Below are 18,799 nucleotides of genomic sequence, written 5' to 3'. Positions count from 1 at the left end.
AGCATCATCAGAACCTGATTCTGAAATCCTCTCCCACCCAAGGATGGTCAGGCCACCTCCCTGTCACCAAACAACGAATGGCAGTTCTACCTCCATCCTGCAATGGGCCTTCAGCCCATGCCGCACCCTGGCTTCTCTTCCCTAACTTAGGGGTTACTGAAAACCCTGCCCTGCTAGAGCCCCAGCAGAGCCCCTTGACTACAGAGGACGCCTCACCGCCCACTTTACAGAGAAGAGCCTTTGGCAGTATCAAGCTCTAACACAGAGGCAACTCCACACAAACGGCAGAGTCACTGTGACCCTCCTGCTGATGAGGAGTCAGGCCAAGGGCATCGATGTAGTCAGTGTTGTGCAGTGGCTGTGACAATGTCCTGACACAACAGGACAGACGTTACTGGAGACGCCACCTCCTCCCAGGATCGCTGTGCTCCTGTGACTACAAGCACTGCAGTCTTCACGGAGGCAGCAAGTGGTCGCACGGCAGCCTCCAGATCCACACTGTCCGGCTCCAGAAGGTCAGGTGGACTCAGAACCGTCCCCTTCTCTTTCCATCCAACTCAATCTGCTCAGTGCCAACATGTCCACCCGCTGTGTCCTCTCCACGAGGCTCACCCTCCTCCACTCGGACACCACAGTTACAGGACCACACAACGCACACAGCACAGGAGATCCTGGTCACATCTGCATGAACATCTGTTCACAGACACCTTATACTCATCCCCCCCCCCCTCTCTCTCTCACACACACACACACACACACACACACACACACACACACACACACACACGAGCCGGACATGCAAATGACTGGCCAAAATATGACGACAGGAAGCTGTGAGGCAGGAACATGTGTGAGTTGGTCACAGAGGCAGGAGGGAAACAGAACCCACAGCAATGGCAGCCAGAGTCCTGGTTACATCCAAAGCTGTCACTTGTCATCACATGGCCCCAGAACCCCAGCATCTCAGTACTACAGTCACTGTGGTCTATGCACTCACACATATACACGGTCTAGGAACACCTACATACTGACAACCACCCATCTACCCGAGCCAGACACCCCATACACACTGTACAAACCCTCACCAGGCACCCCCAGTCTTCAAAACACCACAACACACAATCAATTCCATGTTTACCCACACACCCCCTCCCAAGACTGGCCCAAGAGTAGAACAAAAGCCCAGTGCCCATTCCTACCAGCTCCCTCCCCTCCCTCCCCTCCCCCCTGGCGTCCAGACAGACCCTTTGTCCTCCTGCAGCTGAGCCCAAGTGGGACTCTACGCAAAGTGAGAATAAAATCAGCTCAGGCTGCAGGGCAAGCGACAAACACCGCAGCAGCTCTGCCAGAGCAGCAGCCTTTCCAGTTGCAGGAAGAGGGCGTGGCCAGGTAAGAGCCAAGTACCTGGGTTAGGGTTTAGCTAAAGGGATGTCTTACTCTGAGGAGCGTTCACCCAAAGTGTGAGCCTGTCAGGGTGGATGTGGGGGTGGAGGGAGGTGTGTGTGTGTGTGTGTGTGTCTGGGGGAAGAGCAGGATAGCGGCTCACTGAGCCAGTTTCACAGGCTGAGTGTGTCAGCCTGTGACTTTGAGATGGGAGAATGCAGATGGAATCCCTAACTTCCCCTGTGTCCTTGGGCTCCCAGACTATAGGACTCTGGTGGAAACTGATTCTACTACTGTGTGCCCACAGTTCCCTCAGCCTAGGACAGAGATGGCAGGAGAATGAGTAAGTACTGGCACAGTTGCTAGGAGGTAAACTTAAGGATCATGACACAGGCAGGCAGATTCCTTATGCTGAGACCTGCCTTCTTGGGTCTCAGCCTAGAGAGTAGGCGTGTTCTAGGCTAGTTAAGGACAGCCCTGCTGCACTCTGATGACCTGTCTCATTTCCCCCTGTGGATCCCTGGTTGTTTCTTGAGGACACACCTCCCCTCGCCCGCCCCCCCCAAGGCTGCAAAAGGGGATAGACTGGAGAGCCTGGTGCATGGTGGGTCTGGGCTGGCAGCCTCTATCTGGGCAACAGTCCTTGCCCACTAGGAGCTTATTTCTTATGATTCTGAGGCAGGAGAACCACTACACGGTCCTATATGAGCTACGAAAGGCAGGCTGATCTGCAGACGGGACAATGTAGGGACAGGCACAGATGAGAAGCAGACGAGCCTTGGGGTTTAAGTTCCTGCAGAAAGGAGAGCACCGGCTATTTTCAGACCAGGTCAAGCACTGGCTGTGCGCTCTGAAGGACCAAATCCTAAGCAGGGTGAACTGCCTGCAATCTGCGGTGCGTTCTCATACACACCCCTTCACTGACCCTCACAGCAAACCTCTGAAGGGCAGGCTCCCTTCATATGACTGCTTCCCAACTGCAAACTCCCATGAGGGTCAACTTAACCACACCCCATGCTGTAAGAAGGTAAGCCAATGAACGATTGGGGCATACTACAAACCCAGCGCTTTTATAAACTCTGTCCAGTAGTTACAGTTCTGTGGCTAGGTATTATGATTCTGTTTCAGAAATGGAGCCGGTGGCTTGCCAGGTGAGGTCACTCCATGTGGTCCATAGAGCCTGGATCTTCCCTCGGGAAACTAGAAACACCTCTCACTCTCTTGTTTTTACACAGCTAATTCTGTCCATCTCAGGAATCTCTTGCCTAACTCTGCTCCAACTGTGTTCATTATCCTTTCTGTGCTCCCCCAATTCTCATGAGATCTCTCAAAGGACCTCTGCCCAAGCTCTGAGCTCCAGAAAAGGAGGGATTATGACTGTTCAGCATATGCACATGCGGGCGCGCGTACACACACACACAGATTCTAATAAATACCAGTTTAAATGGTACATGCACTTGACCTTGAGTAAGTACCGAGCTCCCAGTAAGCTACTGTACTGTGGAAGGTGGGGCAGATACCAAATAGTCTGGCCAAGGGGAAGTACCTATAAGAGTACAAGAGATCCGAAAGAGACGTAAACATATGCAAGCATGCGCACGCGCACGCGCGCGCGCACACACACACACACACACACACACACACACGTACGTGTCTAGGGTAGCCTGAATCCCTTTACCAGAGACTACAGCTCGTGCAAAGAGACCATCCTTAGACATTTTGTCCAGGTTCCTGCAAACTCCCTGAAGGTCCCTCTTCAGAACTTGGAAGTAGTCTTCCTGTCGCTGGTAGCCATGTGACACTACTCAATCCTAGTTGGAATCTCTAAATGTTGCATAATCTAGACTGGTATAAAGCGTTCAACACCACGCACCCCCTCCCACCCCTTTTCAACTCTCCTCAAATTATCTTATTTGAGTCTGCCATCTGTTCCCTGCAGAGCCTGGCAGGAAAAGCTTACCACATCTGAACAGAAAGGGGCAATATGGCTTCCACTGGAGAGGGAGACTGGACACAGAAGGCAGGGCTGGCTCATCGCCATCAGGAGTCTAGATGGGGTGGTGGGGTCAGTAGGTGCACGGTGTGAGTGCACCGGAAGTGAGTGGTGAATGAACTAATGAAGGAAAATCTAAACGTTCGGGAAGTCCACCGGCAGGCCCATCTCCGATGCGGTCCGTGTTCTCTCCCCGCAGGATGCGGGAGACCCCTGGACGCGAGGAACCGGAGCCGGGCATGGAGGCCCCGTGCGCCGCGTCCTGCCACGCGCAGCGCATCCTGCAGACGCTCAACGCGTACCGCCGGAGCGGCATCCTCACCGATGTAGTGCTGCGCGCCGGAGGCCGCGATTTCCCGTGCCACCGCGCGGCGCTCAGCGCAGCCAGCGCCCACTTCCGCAGCCTGTTCTCGGCCGGCCGTCCCGAGCGCGCGGCGGCCGTGGTCCCGGTAGGACCCGAGACGCCGGGGACGGCGGCGGCACTGGCTGTGGTGCTCGACTACGTGTACGGCGCCGGCGTGCGGCTGCGCGCCGAGGACGAGGCGGCCGCCGTGCTCGCTCTGGCCGAGCGGCTGGGCGTGGCCGGGCTGCGCGAGGCGTGCACGCGCTTCCTCGAGGGCCGCCTGCGCGCCGCCAACAGCCTGGCGCTGCGCCGCGTCGCCGCCGCCTTCTCGCTCGCCTCTCTGGCCGAGCGCTGCGGCCGCGTGCTGCGCCAGGCCTTCGTGGAGGTGACGCGCCACGCTGACTTCCTGGAGCTCGCGCCCGACGAGGTGGCGGCGCTGCTGGCCGACCCCGCGCTGCGCGTGGCGCGCGAGGAGGCCGTGTTCGAGGCGGCCATGCGCTGGGTGCGCCACGACGCGCCGGCCCGCCGCGGGCAGCTGCGTCGCCTGCTGGAGCACGTGCGCCTGCCGCTGCTGGCGCCCGCCTACTTCCTGGAGAAGGTGGAGGCGGACGAGCTGCTGCAGGCCTGCGGCGACTGCCGCCCTCTGCTGCTCGAGGCCCGTGCCTGCTTCATCCTGGGCCGGGAGGCAGGCGCGCTGCGGGCCCGGCCGCGGAGGTACGGCCTCCCGCTTGCTTACCTTGTGCCCCAGCGAGGCCTCGGGCCCTCCCCAGCTCTGGGTCCTTCACTACCCATCTTGAAATGTCGCCGCTTCATAAGCTTGATACCTGGCGTCTGTGAAGGAGGAATGCATTCTATTCCATGCCCCATCTGTCATTTTCACAAACAGGTCCTGTAGGGATCTGCCCTCTGGGGACCCACAGGCTAGTAGACATCTAAGTATACCAAGGCATGCAGAACACCCACTCCACCCCAGCGATGCCAGACCCAGAGACTGTAGTCTACAATGGCTCTTCATACCCCAGGGATTGAAGATAGGGGTTATGCTGTTTCTAATGCTGAGTATGAGGTTGGGGACATAAGATGGGCACCAGCCAGAGAGTTTCGATAACCCGATGAGGGCAGAGGGTCAGTGGTGGAGACCTTTGCGGAAAGCCTGAGTTATCTTGCTCATTGCAGTTCCCTATTAGGAGCTGACTAGGGGAAGGGTACAGTACTTTAGCTGTTAGGATTCATATTCAAAACTAAGCATGACTTTGAGAGCCTGTAATCCATAAGCCTCAGTTTTCTCCTCTGTAAAAGGGCCAATGATTCTAACAACTGTCTGAAGGATTAAACAGAAAGGGGAAAGGCTTTTCTCCCCCTGTAACTTAGAGGCAAGCAGACTAGGTTAAGAGTTAGTGACTTCTTCCTATCTGTAACCAGAGGTCAGGATGGAAGCGGTAACTTCCAGGGGCAGCTGCCAGGGTAGACAGAAATGCAGCGGTATTGTGTGATCAAAACAGCAGGAAGGAACTGGGCTTGGTGCAGGAGGCCTGTAAATCCAGTGCTAAGCAAGCAGAAACAGGATCGGGAGTTCAAGAACAGGCTACAGAGGAAACAAACCCATGTCCTGGGGATATAGCTTAGAGCCAGAGCACACTAGTAATCCCCAGTCCTGTTTGGGGGTGGGAGTGGGGGGGGGCGTGCAGCGTGAGAAGAACAGCAGCGTAGGTGTGGATCTAGAGGCACTGGGTTTATCCCCACCCCAGGTTCATGGACTTAGCTGAAGTGATCGTGGTCATTGGCGGGTGTGACCGAAAGGGGCTCCTGAAACTGCCCTTTGCGGATGCTTACCACCCAGGAAGTCAGCGCTGGACCCCGCTGCCTAGCCTGCCTGGTTATACACGCTCTGAATTTGCCTCCTGTACACTTCGAAATGACATTTACGTTTCCGGTGAGGGTACAAGTGAAATAGGAGCCTCTAGTTTCCCACCCACCTCTATGTTTTCCTCCAGTGAGGAGACGGGCGGAGCAGGCTAAAACTGTGGTTCAGCAAAGCCTAGTTGTGATGAGAGTGCTGGTGCTGGGGGTTGGGTCAGGGACCTTCAGCCTTGGCGTTAGTCTTTGCTCTGACAAAAGGTCACCGGGTATTCAGTAGGCCATTCCTGGTCCCTAAACCCCACCCTCATTTCCTATATGGAGACACTATAATAATCCCGGCAACTCAGAGAGATGAGGATGGAAATGAAGGTAACGCTTTAGTAAAGAACGACGACCGGGAGGGTCCCTTCCACTCCATCACTGTGCAGACATTCTCCCTTGGCCCATCACCCATTCTCAGTGACTGTCTTGGGGACATTCCTCCCTTGCTTCCCTGAGCACAAGATGTGTCACAGCACAGGCACCTGGTGAGCATTTCCGTCCCTCCCTGGATCTCTTAGACACATCCCTACCGTCTTAAGCCCTCCTTTGGATTTAGGGAGTGTTTGTGGCCCTCTGGAGGCCTTGGGGGTTAGTTAGTAAGAGAACTATGGAAGGACAGCTGCTTCTTTCTCCATAGGAGGTCACATCAACAGCCGAGATGTCTGGATGTTTAGCTCCCATCTGAACACCTGGATCAAGGTTGCCTCGATGCACAAGGGCAGGTGGAGGCACAAGATGGTGGCCCTGCAGGGACAGGTAGGCACATGCTATGGCTGCTGTCCTAGGAGCCAAGGCAGAGATAGATGGTTGCGGGGAGGAGGGATCTGAGGCCCCCAGAAGATAAGGACTTGCTCAAGATCCCACAATAGTGTTGACAGTCATCACTGCAGCTGGGCGTAGTGGCTCACACCTGTAATCTCAGTACTCGGGAGGCTAAGGCAGGAGGGTCATGAGTTTGAGGCCAGCCAGGGCCACACAGCAAGACCTGGTCTCAACATCACCCCTACCAGATAAATAGCCAACACCGAGGAATACAGTGGCGAAGGGTTTAGCTTTGGTGCCAAACAGACCAGGGATTGAGTCTTGACTCTCCCACATAGAAACAAAATGCTGCCAGTTATCTTTGTAAACATCATTCTGCATTCAAAAACATGAAATGGTAGGTGGGTTGTAAACCCTTAGTTACCACTCACGTCATTACTCAGCATCATCTGCAGCTGAGACCCTCTTCATCAAGACACCAGCCTGTCACCTGCACTGAACAGGGAAGGAAGGGTTCCTGAACTAGGGAGAGAAGGTAGCCAGGCAATAGCTGTGCCGGGACGCCCCTGGTGGGCTCGCAGACGGAAGCAGTGGGGCGTTGGAGTCGCCTGTAGCCCTGAATCCAGGGGCCTGGCCTCTGTCCTCGCCATCAGCTCTTTGCAGTCGGTGGCTTCGATGGCCTGAGACGCCTGCGCAGCGTGGAGCGCTATGACCCGTTCTCCAACACCTGGGCGGCCACAGCGCCCCTGCCGGAGGCCGTGAGCTCTGCAGCCGTGGCGCCCTGCGCTGGCTTGCTCTACGTGATTGGGGGCGCCGGGCAAGACGGTGCCAACACTAACAAGGTGGGCTCGGGCTTTGTGGTTGGGGGACAGTGGAGACTACAGGAAACGGCGTAGTCTACTGTGTGCAGGCGAGATCTGGGCGCTGGTGTGAGGCAGTCTATTTTCTAAATACCGTCAGCATTTGGGGAATCTTGACCTCAGCCAAGCACGTGCCTTTAATCCTAGCCCTGGGGAGGCAGAGGCAGGTGAATCTGTGAGTTCAAGGCCAGCCTTATCTACAGAGCAAGTTTCAGGGCAGCCACCACACAGAGAAACCCCGCCTCGAAAAGCCGGGAGAGGGAGGGAGTACTCCTCTGAGGTTACTCAGTGAGTCAGCAGAACACCCGAACTCTTCGGATTGGTACCATCTGGGTGGGTTTCATAGATTTTAAAAGTGAAAAGAGCGAACTGGAGGGGTGGCTCTGCGGCTGCTCTTGCAAAGGACCAGAGTTTGGTTCCCAGCACTCAAGTCAAGGGGCTCACAACTGCCTCTCTAGCTCCAGGTTCTTCTGGCCTCCGCAGGCACCCATATACACTTAGAGAGGTAAAACTGATTAAAATGTTTTTCCTCTATCCAAAAGATGATGGTGATCTATTAAAAACTGGGGTTGTAGAAGGTAGGACGCTCTGGGTTTGATCCCTTGCACTGTATAAGCTGATCCTAGTAGGATAAAAATTAGGGTGCATGGGCTAGAGAGATGGCTCAGCAGTTAAGAGCACCAGCTGCTCTTCCAAAGGTTGTGAGTTCAAATCCCAACAACCACAAGATGGCTCACAACCATCTGTAATGAGATCTGACGCCCTCTTCTGGGCGCTGAAGACAGCTACAGCGAGTGAGTGAGCAGGGCTGGAGCAAGAAGAAAAAATGTCTGAAGACGGCTACAGTGTAGTTACATATAATAAATAAATCTTTTTCTCTGGATTTGGTTTTTTTCAAGATAGGGTTTCTCTGTATAGCCCTGGCTATCCTGGAACTCACTCTGTAGACCAGGCTGGCCTCGAACTCAGAAATCCGCCTGCCTCTGCCTCCCAGAGTGCTGGGATTACAGGCGTGCGCCACCACCTCTCAGCTAAATAAATAAATCTTTAAAAAAAAGCGGGGGGGGGGTGCTGTGCCAAGTAGCAGGGCAGTTCGGGGTGAGCTGCTTCACCACTGTCTTCCCTCCTGCAGGTGCAGTGTTTTGACCCCAAGGAGGATCAGTGGAGCCTGCGGTCCCCAGCACCCTTCTTGCAGCGGTGTCTTGAGGCTGTCTCCCTGGAAGACACCATTTATGTGGTGGGAGGCCTCATGAGCAAAATTTTTACCTATGACCCTGGCTCAGATGTCTGGAGAGAGGCAGCTGACCTGCCCAGCCCTGTGGTAAGTGGGGCTCCCTGGCAAGCTCCTGCACTGGCCCTGTCAGGGGTACAGACCCACTCCCAAGACACTGGAGCTCCCAGGTTAGAGGGCCTACACCATCCCATTGTAAATGATTTCACTCAGTCCCCTTGCTTGTCCTCCCAGCGACAAATCGCCTTTCATTTCAGATGAGAATAGCCTTAGAGAGGTTGCCCCAGGGCCACCAACTGGGCTGTAGTAAGGCAGGACATAGAATTCAAGTGCTGTGACTGAGTAGGGAGGGGGTTGGTCTGTCCCAAAGGTACCAACTAGCAGAGTGGGCAAGGGACTTGCTAAGTCCCCTACTCCAGTGACATCAGTGACCAGAGGTACAAGTTCTGACTCCCACAGCCCCTTGCTCCCCCTGCACCCAACTGTCTCCCCAAGACTCCAAAGAAACTATGTATTAGGTATAATTGGTGGTTCCTGTCAGTTTGGGCCCTGGATGATTCAAGGCTGAGGCTTCCAACTTCTCTGAATAAGACTATAGGATGGCCTTACTGTCCCCGTGTGTACAATCTTCCATGCATGGGTATGACCTTCTAAGCATAACTTTAGCTTTCTGGCTAAGACCAATTGAAGGTTATGCCATATTCAACAGAGAGAATATTTACTCTTTAAACTGTGCAGATGAGACCTAAGACATAAAGTGGGCTACTTGTCTCCCTGCCATCAGATTGCCTGGTCAGGCTGTAGGGCAAGGCTCGGTCACATAGCAGAAGTCCCTGGGTGCGTCTCAGTTCACTGTTCATCTGTTTGTCCACTCAGGAGAGCTGTGGTGTGACGGTGTGTGATGGGAAGATCCACATCCTTGGCGGGCGGGACGAACACGGGGAAAGCACCAACAGCGTCTTCACCTTCGACCCTGGCAGTGGACAGCTGGAGGCCCAGCCGTCCCTGCAGCGCTGCACCAGCTCTCATGGCTGTGTCACCATCGTCCAGAGCCTGAGCAGATGACTCAGGCCAGGGCAGCCTTGGTCAGGAGGCAGGGAACGTTTGGGCACAGCCCTTGGCTCCCCTCCTGGAACCTCCATGAGAACAGTCCTTTAACTTATTTCCCCTCTTCTTATTGAAATAAAACCTTTTTCAAAAGCTGGGTGTTCCAGCTCATGTCTGCTTAGCTAGAATCCTGAGTCTCCTCTCCTGCTTTCACAGCTTGCCAGGTTCCCACTGTAGGAGTGTATGAACAGATAAATACTCAGCTCTGGACATTGGAGAGGCCAGGGGCAGGTGCCATTGGATTGTGTCTGGTTCTGTTTTCTCCTTCCACCTGTACGTGAGTTCTGGGGATCCGGCTAGCATGGCAAGCACTCCCAGCTGAGCCATGTCACCAGCCCCCTTTTCTCTGCTGATATTGGATATTAGGTCCTAACATTGCTTTTGGAGGAACACTTATGTCCAACCTTTAGCACGCCCATTACCCATTTACTTTTGTTACTGTAGATATTAAAATTCCTATGTCGTGGTACCTGTGTGGAGGTCAGAGAACAGTTTGTAGTCAGTTTTTTCCTAACAGGTGAGTTTCAGGGACTGAACTCAGATCATCAGGGTTTGCAGCGAGGCTTTACCCAATGAGCCACCCCTCCAGGCTCCTCAGTTTTGTTTCAGGGCAGAGAAGGCACCACAGCCACGGGTCAGGTTGTACCAGGACTGGCTAGATGCCCAACATCAACGTGAGGCACAGCTCTGATGCCACAATATACTCTGTGTGGCCCTAGGCTCTGGACACAGAGAACTCCTGGGTGGGAGAAAGGGGAACACACCAGAGATCCTGAGGCAGCACTCCTAGGTACTGGCCAGCCCCAGCTGCCAGACACTCATTTGCGTTCAGATTGCCTTTTGAAGACAAGGCTGTTTGTTTTCCAATCTCTCCCATCCTCAGTGCCTGAGGGTCATGTCTGCAGGGTCTCTCCAGCTGGGGCTGCCCCGTCACAGCCAGGCACAAAGGCTGTGGTCCCAGCTGAGCTCCAAGAGCACAGATTAGGGAACTGTGGCCATCTGGTCACAGCTGATAATGACAGCAGGCGGGAGTGTGGGCCAGACCCACAGATTCTGCCTGTCCCCACCCCATGAGCATACAGGACAAAGCACTGACACCTACCACATGTCTACACAACAATAGGAGCCAATCCAGGGCAAACTCTTGTAAAGGATTCGGATGTGTCCCCTGGATAGACACCTCCTGAGACCAAGCAGTCGCCCCCAGGTTTCCATTCAGGCTCCTTTATTCTATGCATGCTGTCTGGCTGGACACGGGCAAGTGAGGCAATTAAGAGCACGCAGAATGGGACAGCCTAGGACGTGAACAATGGATGGCGCCATCACAACACGCCCCCACTTCCTCCGTGCAGATCTCAGTATTGCACCATCCTTCACTAATCTGGAAATATCACATGGGACTCATAATTTCTTTATACCCATCATGGCAGGAAAACTGACAGGAAATCTCACTCATCTGACAGATCAGACAAATGTAGGGACAGACACACAACGGCACTTCTGCCCCAAGGTGCTAGTGACAATCATGCTGGCAAGGTCTTCAGTAGATGAGAACAATTAAGACAAAAAAAGACAAGATGGCACAGTGGGTAAAGGTGTACTGCCTTGACACCCCTAACAACCTGAGCTTGACCTGAGACCCAGCTGTCCTCTGCAGAGTGGTGACCAGAGGAGTTAGGCTGCTGGCATTTTTACTAGAGATTGAAGCCTGAACCTCAGGGATGCCACAAGTGCTGAGGTGCCACATCATCCTAACTGCTGTTTACAAATGTCTCAGTTGTGGAACAAAGCCTTTGACAAAGCTAGGGGCTATGAATGTTTTCCACAACTAATGAGTACAAAATCAGTACAGGCAGCTAGAGCAGCAGTTCTCAACCTTCCTAATGCTGTGACCTCATTGTAGCCCCATCCACAAATTTACTTCAACTTTAGTTTCTACCCTTAAAAAACCCTGATAAATATTTGATATGCAACCCCATGAAAGAATCCTTTGTTCCCAAGGAGGTTGTGACCCAATCTGAGAGCCATGGAACTAAGAGCCTATTGCAGACTTGAAATCTGGAACCGGTATTCCATTTTGTTCCAGCCCAGCTCATGAGCATTCAATCATATTGAGGGAGAGCTCATTTAAGACATTAGCTCTAGTCTACGTATCAAGTCGCAGGCAAGCTTAAACTATGTCTCAAGACACCCAATGAAGAACAGTGAGGGGGACACAAGTTGATCAATGCTTCCAGTGTATCATTCTTTCCCCTGGTAAGCATGGGTAGCTTCCCAGCAGCCAGGATGTATTATCCACCATTAGCAGTGACCCCCCCCCCTCCTCCAGTGGACAAACCACACATCATCTGAGCAGCTTAAACTCCCACATTCCATATACCCAGGGCTGCAGTTTTATTTTTAATTGTGAGAGCTTGAGGGCAGATATTCCCAGCTTTGGGTCTGGTGGTAATTTTGTGCCTGGAAATGATCTTGAGTTAAACCCTCAGAGAAATAAACATTGCCTCAGACAGTGAAGGTTAGGCTGTCAATCAGGAGATGGAATTGTCCATTGAAGGTATTCAATGTTAAGTGGCCTAGGAGGAGTTACAATCTCACCTCAAACATGCCATGGTTTTTTGTTTGAAAAACAGAGTTGATTTTAGCATCAAAACATTAATAGCCCCAAGGTAGAAAATAGTATTGAAAACAACCACAGGTAGGTGGGTCTGAGTTGTGGACCCAGCTAGTCATGCTCCTGCACCACTGGACAACGTGCCTACAAGACTTCAGTATGGATCGCATGCTGCCAGCAACCTTATTTCCAGCATGTTCCAAGTTCAAGTCCAGTGTTTTAGTTTTCCCTTCCCAGACAAGATTCCTAAGATCATCCTTGCTTGGTGCTCTATGGCAATGCTGTTGCATAGTGCCACCCACTGGAAAGAAGCAACCATCTCACAGGCTGAGATGAAAAAGATCTTTTGTGGCACAAAAGGGTAGGGTGGAGAGAACATTTTCAAAGCTACTGATATGTGTGTAGCTGCTTGAGGCCAGAAGAGGCTGTCAGATCTCCTGGGACTGGAGTTTCATTGTCTTATGAGGTCTCATGGTAAATAATTACCTGTGCCAGTGTCTAGAGACCTCAGATGTCAGTAATTGGCTGTATATTCATGAGTTTAATCAACCAGATGAAGGTTGCACACCTTATTTACAATACCCGGAGGCAGAGGCCAGCCAGGGCTACATTACCTGTCTTTTAAAAAAATGTACATCTGTACTCAACCAACACGCAGAGCTAACAGGTTATGGACATAGGCAGTGTGCGACCAACATGAGTAACTTAAGCTACACAGGTGAAGACAATGAAATAGAGCACCGGTGGCCCGTGAAGGCGAGCCGTTGGGCACCAGCCAGGCTACCCCCGGGCTCTTGACAGCTTCATTAGTCCTCTCACCAAGCAGCACAGAATTCCCAAGCTAACATTAACTCCCCACTAAACACATGAACAGTAAGTGCTTCGAAAATATTATAGCCAAGAAGCTACAGATTTCTGAATTTTCTGTATTTTCCAAAACAATGTCTAAGTACAGGACTTAGAAATATATGGATCTTACCAACAGGTTTTACATTTCAAACTTCCAAGCTTAAATGGCATCAAAAATTCCCTGTTTAGTTTGGGATGCTGAGACTAAAACAGTACAGCATGGCAAAACAGCCATTTTACTCTGGATGTAGGGATGAGTGCACAATAAAGACAGTCCACAGGCTTTCACAGGAAGCACCTAACCCGCTGAGCCATCCGTCTTCTTTCATTCTAGGTTAAAAAAAAAAAAAAGACTACTCCAGGCCACAGACATAGCCGACTTACTGTCTTATGTGTGCTTACTATGTCCAAGGACCTGGGTCCTACCATGTGCACCAAACCCAAACTGCTCTTCTAACCCTCAATTGCTCAGCACAGGGTCAGGATGCTGCCCAGTGACCCCATGACTTCTCTGGTCAGCTCTGCTCAAGCCTTCCTGCTTAAACCAGCAGAACAAGCACCGCTCCATAGGCCAACCCAACTCAGTCAGGGGAACGCTGGACACAACCCAGTCAGGCCTTGTGTCTTTGTTCAAGATTTTATTAAACGTCTTTACAAGATAACATCCAGCCTCCAGATGCAGCTGCCAAGACCCTGAAACCAAATAAAATAACAATGGTGAGAAAAATGCATGTGTGTGCCTTCACTTACTACATGGGCACACTCAGCCTGCCTTTAATACAACCCAGCATGAAGGCCTGACACTACCTTCACAAGGCTGCTGAAGGGCTGAACTCCAACAAAGGCAGTTTACCCATTGAGACTTGTGGGTCGACAGAATACCACATCCTAATTTGTGTTTCCCCACACTAAGCTAAAAGAACCTGATTCACACACTTAACATCAGAGGAAAAAGCAGTGAACAGTCTGGCCCGGAAGGTCACCGCAGACGTACCGATTATGCCGTAGGCACTGGCTGGGGCATGGCAGGTGGCTCCGGCTTCCCACCCTTCTGCTCTGAGATGGGGGTCGTGGGCAAGATTTCATCTTTAGGTTCCACGATGCTCACATGATCAGGCAGAGGCTTCTTGGGGCCGATCTTACCACTTGGGTCCCAGGGCAGCATGATCTTCACTTTGATGCCCAGCACACCTAAAAGACACCAGGGTTAGGACTGAGCTGAGGGTTTTCCCATCACACAAGAGGACAACGGGGAAAGCATTCAAGAGCACTGAACTGTTCCCTTCTCAGACAAATGCCTCTAAATCAATCAGTGCGCAGGACACTTTTGCCAAGGGAACCATGTACAGCACCACAGAACATGGCACTGACAGGGACCAAGAGCAAGACATGGCCTTTCTGACTCGTCATCGTGTCATCACTGAAGGGCACAGAAGGCTAGGCTAAGAGCAACTGATTCGACCATCTCAGCAATGCTACTGAAATGCCAATCTCTGCTCTAGGCATTCCTAGCTACCCAGTGCTCGGACGGACCCTGGGTCCCCTTCCCCCGCACAGCTACTCACCCTGTCTGAGGAGCACATGGCGCACGGCAGTGTCAACATAGTAGTTGACAGGGTCTCCACTGTGAATCATCAGACCATCCACAAACTTCATGGACTTGGCCCTCTGTCCTCGGAGCTTTCCAGACACCACAACCTCGCAGCCCTTGGCCCCGCTCTCCATAATGAATCGAAGCACACCATAGCAGGCCCTTTCAAAGAAGAGACTCATCTGGTATTACCAAAGACACAACCTGCCTTTCCACCCCACCAAGTTTGGCCTTCACATTAATAACTCTCCAACAGCAGGCAGAAGAAAACAGAGTTATACCAAAGAGCAATTCACCGGCAAATGCTTTTCAGCCTTGGTCCGAACATTAGAATCTCCTAAAAAAAATTTTTTTTACACTCCCATGCCCAGGTCCTTCTCTAAGCCAGTTATTTGGGCTGGCCGAGCTCAAACATGTTTTCACATCTCTTTAATCTATTACCATGCAGTATGCACATGTGAGTATGTGGAGGCCAGAAGACAACTATGGAGTCATGTTTCCTTCTTCCTTTACACAGAAAGGAAATTCAGGATGTCAGGCTTGCCTTTGTCTGGTGGCCAAGGACCGTAACACAAACTGTCTTTGTGGTCGGGATAGATTCTGTCTCACTACATAGTCCTGGCTGGTCTGGAACTTGCAGAGACCCACCGGCCTGTTTGGGAGTCATGCATTAAAGGTGTGCAATACCACATGCCACACTGGCAGGAATGGGCATTTGTGGCTCCCAGGTACCACCTTAGTTGAGAAGCATACGAAAAGCCTGAGTACAAGCCACAAAAGTGCTCCCCACCTCCAGAATCCATCCCACCAGCAAACCTAAGTACCAACTGCACACAAAAAAATCTTTAGACTAGCCGGGCAGTGGTGGCGCATGCCTGTAATCCCAGCACTTGAGGCAGAGGCAGATGGATTTTTGAGTTCAGAGGCCAGCCTGAGAGTGAGTTCCAAGACTGCCAGGGCTACACAGAGAAACCCTGTCTCGAAAAAAACCAAATCCAGAAAAACCCCAAAACCAACAACAAAAAAACTTTAGCCTATGAAACATTAAAGCTAGGAGCGGTGGCCCACACCTTTAATCCCAGCAGTAAGAAGGCAGAGGAAGGAGGATCAGAGTTCGAGGGCAGCCTAGCCTAAGGTCAGAGAAACAAAATACTATTAAAGCCAGGTATGGTGGCACACACCTTTAATTTCAACAGGCAATCTCTGATTTGGAGGTCAGACAGGGCTACAGTCAGACCCTGACTCTCAAAGAAGCAGATTGGCCTTTTCAACATCTAGTCCTTATAACTAAGGCAAGGTTTTAGAATTTTTAAAATATCATACCCTTTATATGATCTTTGCATCACTTCTCAGTGCCATACAAAAGACTAGCCTCAATTTTGTGGCTGAGGCTGGCTTTGGAGCTCTGGGTTGCTGATCTTCTACCTTCTGTGTTGAGATTAGGGGTAAGCAATAGGACACCTGGCCAATTACCGACATAAAGCTCTTTCCCTTCAGAGCTGCATGACTGCTAGCTTGTTGACACCTGTGCTGCAGCTACCAACCACAGGTGCCATGACCAGAAGACACTTTACTGTTCACCTTGTTATCAAGGGTCCTATTAAACCTCAGAAGCAGATGCCCCTCCCTATATGGTTCTATCTACTCAAGGCATCCACAGCACTGTCACAGCACTGGCCATTCTTTAGGGGCTCATCCTACAGCCCAGGCTGGTCTTCCAAGTGTTGGCATATAGGCATGCCAACAGGTCCTTTGTTCACCAGCTTACTATCAGTCTAGTTAGCCTGATGGTTCAGAGGGGGCATGGACTTATTACACCAGAGATGATTCTGTCAATGAAGTTATTTGCGAACAAAAAATGTCGGACACACCTATCCAGAGGAGTGTGACCATCACGTCTCAGGACACTTACCTTCGAACTGCAAGCCCTCCTAGGAGTTTGTAGCGTAGAGACTCTGCCTGGGCAATGGCACACAGACCTCTTGTGGCCACTTTTTCTGCATAAAGCTTTAAAGAAATCAAAGTACATTGCTATCACTCACCAATCTCCAACTTAGCCATTGTAATATCCCTTAGATACTGAAGTATTTCCACTACCCACACAAGGCAGCGATGAAGGCTGAATTGCCCTTCTACTCTGGCTCCCCACAACCACAAATAAGGACAGCCAACCCACCCCATGCATCTTTTCTACGTTCAACAACCAGAATATCCCCATAAACTTAATCATATTGCTTGTGGTTTAAGACGGGGGTCTCACTATGAGCAGCCCTGACTAGCTCTGCACATCCATCATCCTCTCTTCTGAGTGCCAGGATGAAAGATGTGCCCCTGCCGTGCATGGCCACCGCTCTGCTTTGAAGGAAATTTTGGCAGAGCATCAATCCACCTGTATTCATTGGCCTGGTCAGGTTTTCAGAAGTACCATTCTATAGCAGAAGCCACATCTAAATCCAGTCTGAAACCCCTGGTAGGTATAGCAGGAGAACTCACCTCTACACTGCCTTCAGGGAAGCCAAACCTCTTCTGCACAACTGCAGTCAACTCTCTGATCCGACGACCCTTCTCCCCAAGAACGTTCTGTGTTCTGTAGGGTGAGAAATTATAATTTACTCAAAATCCCACCTGCCACCTACCACAAGGTCAGTATACATATTAATGTAAGGTAAATTCTTTTCAAACGATTTTTTAAAAAGCAGTTACACTCACCATGGCCAGGTGTACTGTTTGGTTGGCCCAAGTTTACATAGCATCTTAGTACACACAGTATTTACAGGTGATACCAGTCAATGGTATTTTTACCTGGTGGCTAAAATAATGATTTCTGTTCTGGTCGGTGTAACTCGGACTTCAACTCCAGAGTAGCCATCCTCGGCCAGCTCCCGAGTGAGAAACTCATTCAGTTCAGCTTTGAAGATGCCATCAGCTACAAACTAAACCAAAGAAAGAAGTTACCTCTGAAGTTAAGGCAGGGCTAATTAGTCAGAGCAAGCCTGATAGCCCTACAGAATTGCAGCAACCCTTCTCAGACAAATGCCTCTAGGTCATCTTTAGGAAGTTTCTTTGACCATAGTGCTTTCAGCTGTGCCACAGAACGCAGCACAGTGAGGCATCCTGGACAAAGGCAACACCTCCTAGTCAGACTCGTCATCACCTCTTCATCGAAGGGCTTTACTACACACAAGACAAAAAAAAAAAACAAAACGAAAAAAAATCTGTCCCCAAGTAACACATGTACAGTTCCTTCTGCACAGCTGGGATGTGTAAGCTGTACCTGGAAAATGAGGAATACTAACTCAACAGCACTGCAGACAACAGCTCTATCATCTGTGTGCATAAGCACAAACGACAGATTTCTAAACCTGACATTTTGTGTACTGTTCCCCTAGGGAATGATAAAAAAGAAACATCAACCACAGGGACACTACTGCCTCAGGTCCCGAGTGAACACTCCAATAGTCTGTAGGCTTTCAACTATGGCCATTTGCAGGATGACACGGATAAGGGAACAAGGGTCTGCTAAACTTTACTTACCAAAGAAACTGGATTAGGTCTGAGGGCGCACTCCCTCTAACTGTGTGACAGGACTACTATTATGGAGACCAAGATGAGCTCAAAGGTGTCTAGTCCGGAACTGGAGGCCCCCGGTAGCTGGGTCCGTCCAGAACCTCGAGGAGTTTGTCCCTCCCTTCCCCAGATACACTGCACTCGCCCGGCTCCGGCCCAGAACACAATCCTCGGCCATCCGCGACTTGAAGAGCCTGCAGGCAGCCCCAGACGCTCCTCAGGACCGATCACAGAGCCACGGGCCTCCCTGGCACCTCTAGAACCTGCGGCACACTCCCGGACCGGGCCCAGACGCTTACCTTCCTCTTCTTGGAAATTTGTACCGCCATCTTGCCGCCTCGCGCTGCTGAAAGGAAAGGAAGTGGCTCGCGGGCGGAAGTAGGTATATAGGGCGGGAGCAATGACGCGACCAGACGCGACGAGACGCGACGGCGACACTTGCAAGTGTTCCTGGGAAATGAAGTTTTGCGTCTACAAAAGTGTAGCTAGGAATTTCGAGGCCAGCTTGGGCTGTAAGAGCATCTGACTCAAAAGTAAATACGTAAATAAATAAAAGTTTGAACAGAGCAACCTTGAGACTCGAGTTGCAAACCACAG

General features: G+C 51.4%; 2 protein-coding genes and 2 non-coding genes across 4 annotated transcripts; 1 reads left to right on the top strand and 3 right to left on the bottom strand.

The window, feature by feature from the left end:
• The first annotated feature begins 3,510 nt into the window (after positions 1-3,510).
• On the top strand, positions 3,511-9,674 carry Klhl35 (kelch like family member 35). Its single transcript, XM_052157782.1, has 6 exons — positions 3,511-4,433; positions 5,468-5,652; positions 6,259-6,377; positions 7,037-7,225; positions 8,376-8,564; positions 9,351-9,674. Exons 1-6 carry the CDS (start codon positions 3,550-3,552, stop codon positions 9,537-9,539), a joined length of 1,755 nt encoding a protein of 584 aa, XP_052013742.1. The 5' UTR covers positions 3,511-3,549; the 3' UTR covers positions 9,540-9,674.
• A 3,988-nt stretch (positions 9,675-13,662) lies between these two features.
• On the bottom strand, positions 13,663-18,580 carry Rps3 (ribosomal protein S3). Its single transcript, XM_052157860.1, has 7 exons — positions 18,502-18,580; positions 17,438-17,568; positions 17,129-17,222; positions 16,548-16,642; positions 14,610-14,797; positions 14,039-14,235; positions 13,663-13,737 (listed from the first exon to the last, which is right to left on the bottom strand). Exons 1-6 carry the CDS (start codon positions 18,529-18,531, stop codon positions 14,042-14,044), a joined length of 732 nt encoding a protein of 243 aa, XP_052013820.1. The 5' UTR covers positions 18,532-18,580; the 3' UTR covers positions 13,663-13,737; positions 14,039-14,041.
• On the bottom strand, positions 14,326-14,470 carry LOC127676659 (small nucleolar RNA SNORD15). Its single transcript, XR_007976098.1, has one exon. It is a non-coding gene; the product is annotated as a small nucleolar RNA SNORD15 (small nucleolar RNA).
• Positions 17,656-17,802, bottom strand: LOC127676660 (small nucleolar RNA SNORD15). Its single transcript, XR_007976099.1, has one exon. It is a non-coding gene; the product is annotated as a small nucleolar RNA SNORD15 (small nucleolar RNA).
• Positions 18,581-18,799: the final 219 nt, after the last annotated feature.

The sequence above is a fragment of the Apodemus sylvaticus genome, chromosome 1 (genome assembly GCF_947179515.1).
Source record: "Apodemus sylvaticus chromosome 1, mApoSyl1.1, whole genome shotgun sequence".
NCBI classification, from domain to species: Eukaryota; Metazoa; Chordata; class Mammalia; order Rodentia; family Muridae; genus Apodemus; species Apodemus sylvaticus.
This window is presented reverse-complemented; position numbering and strand designations above follow the sequence as displayed.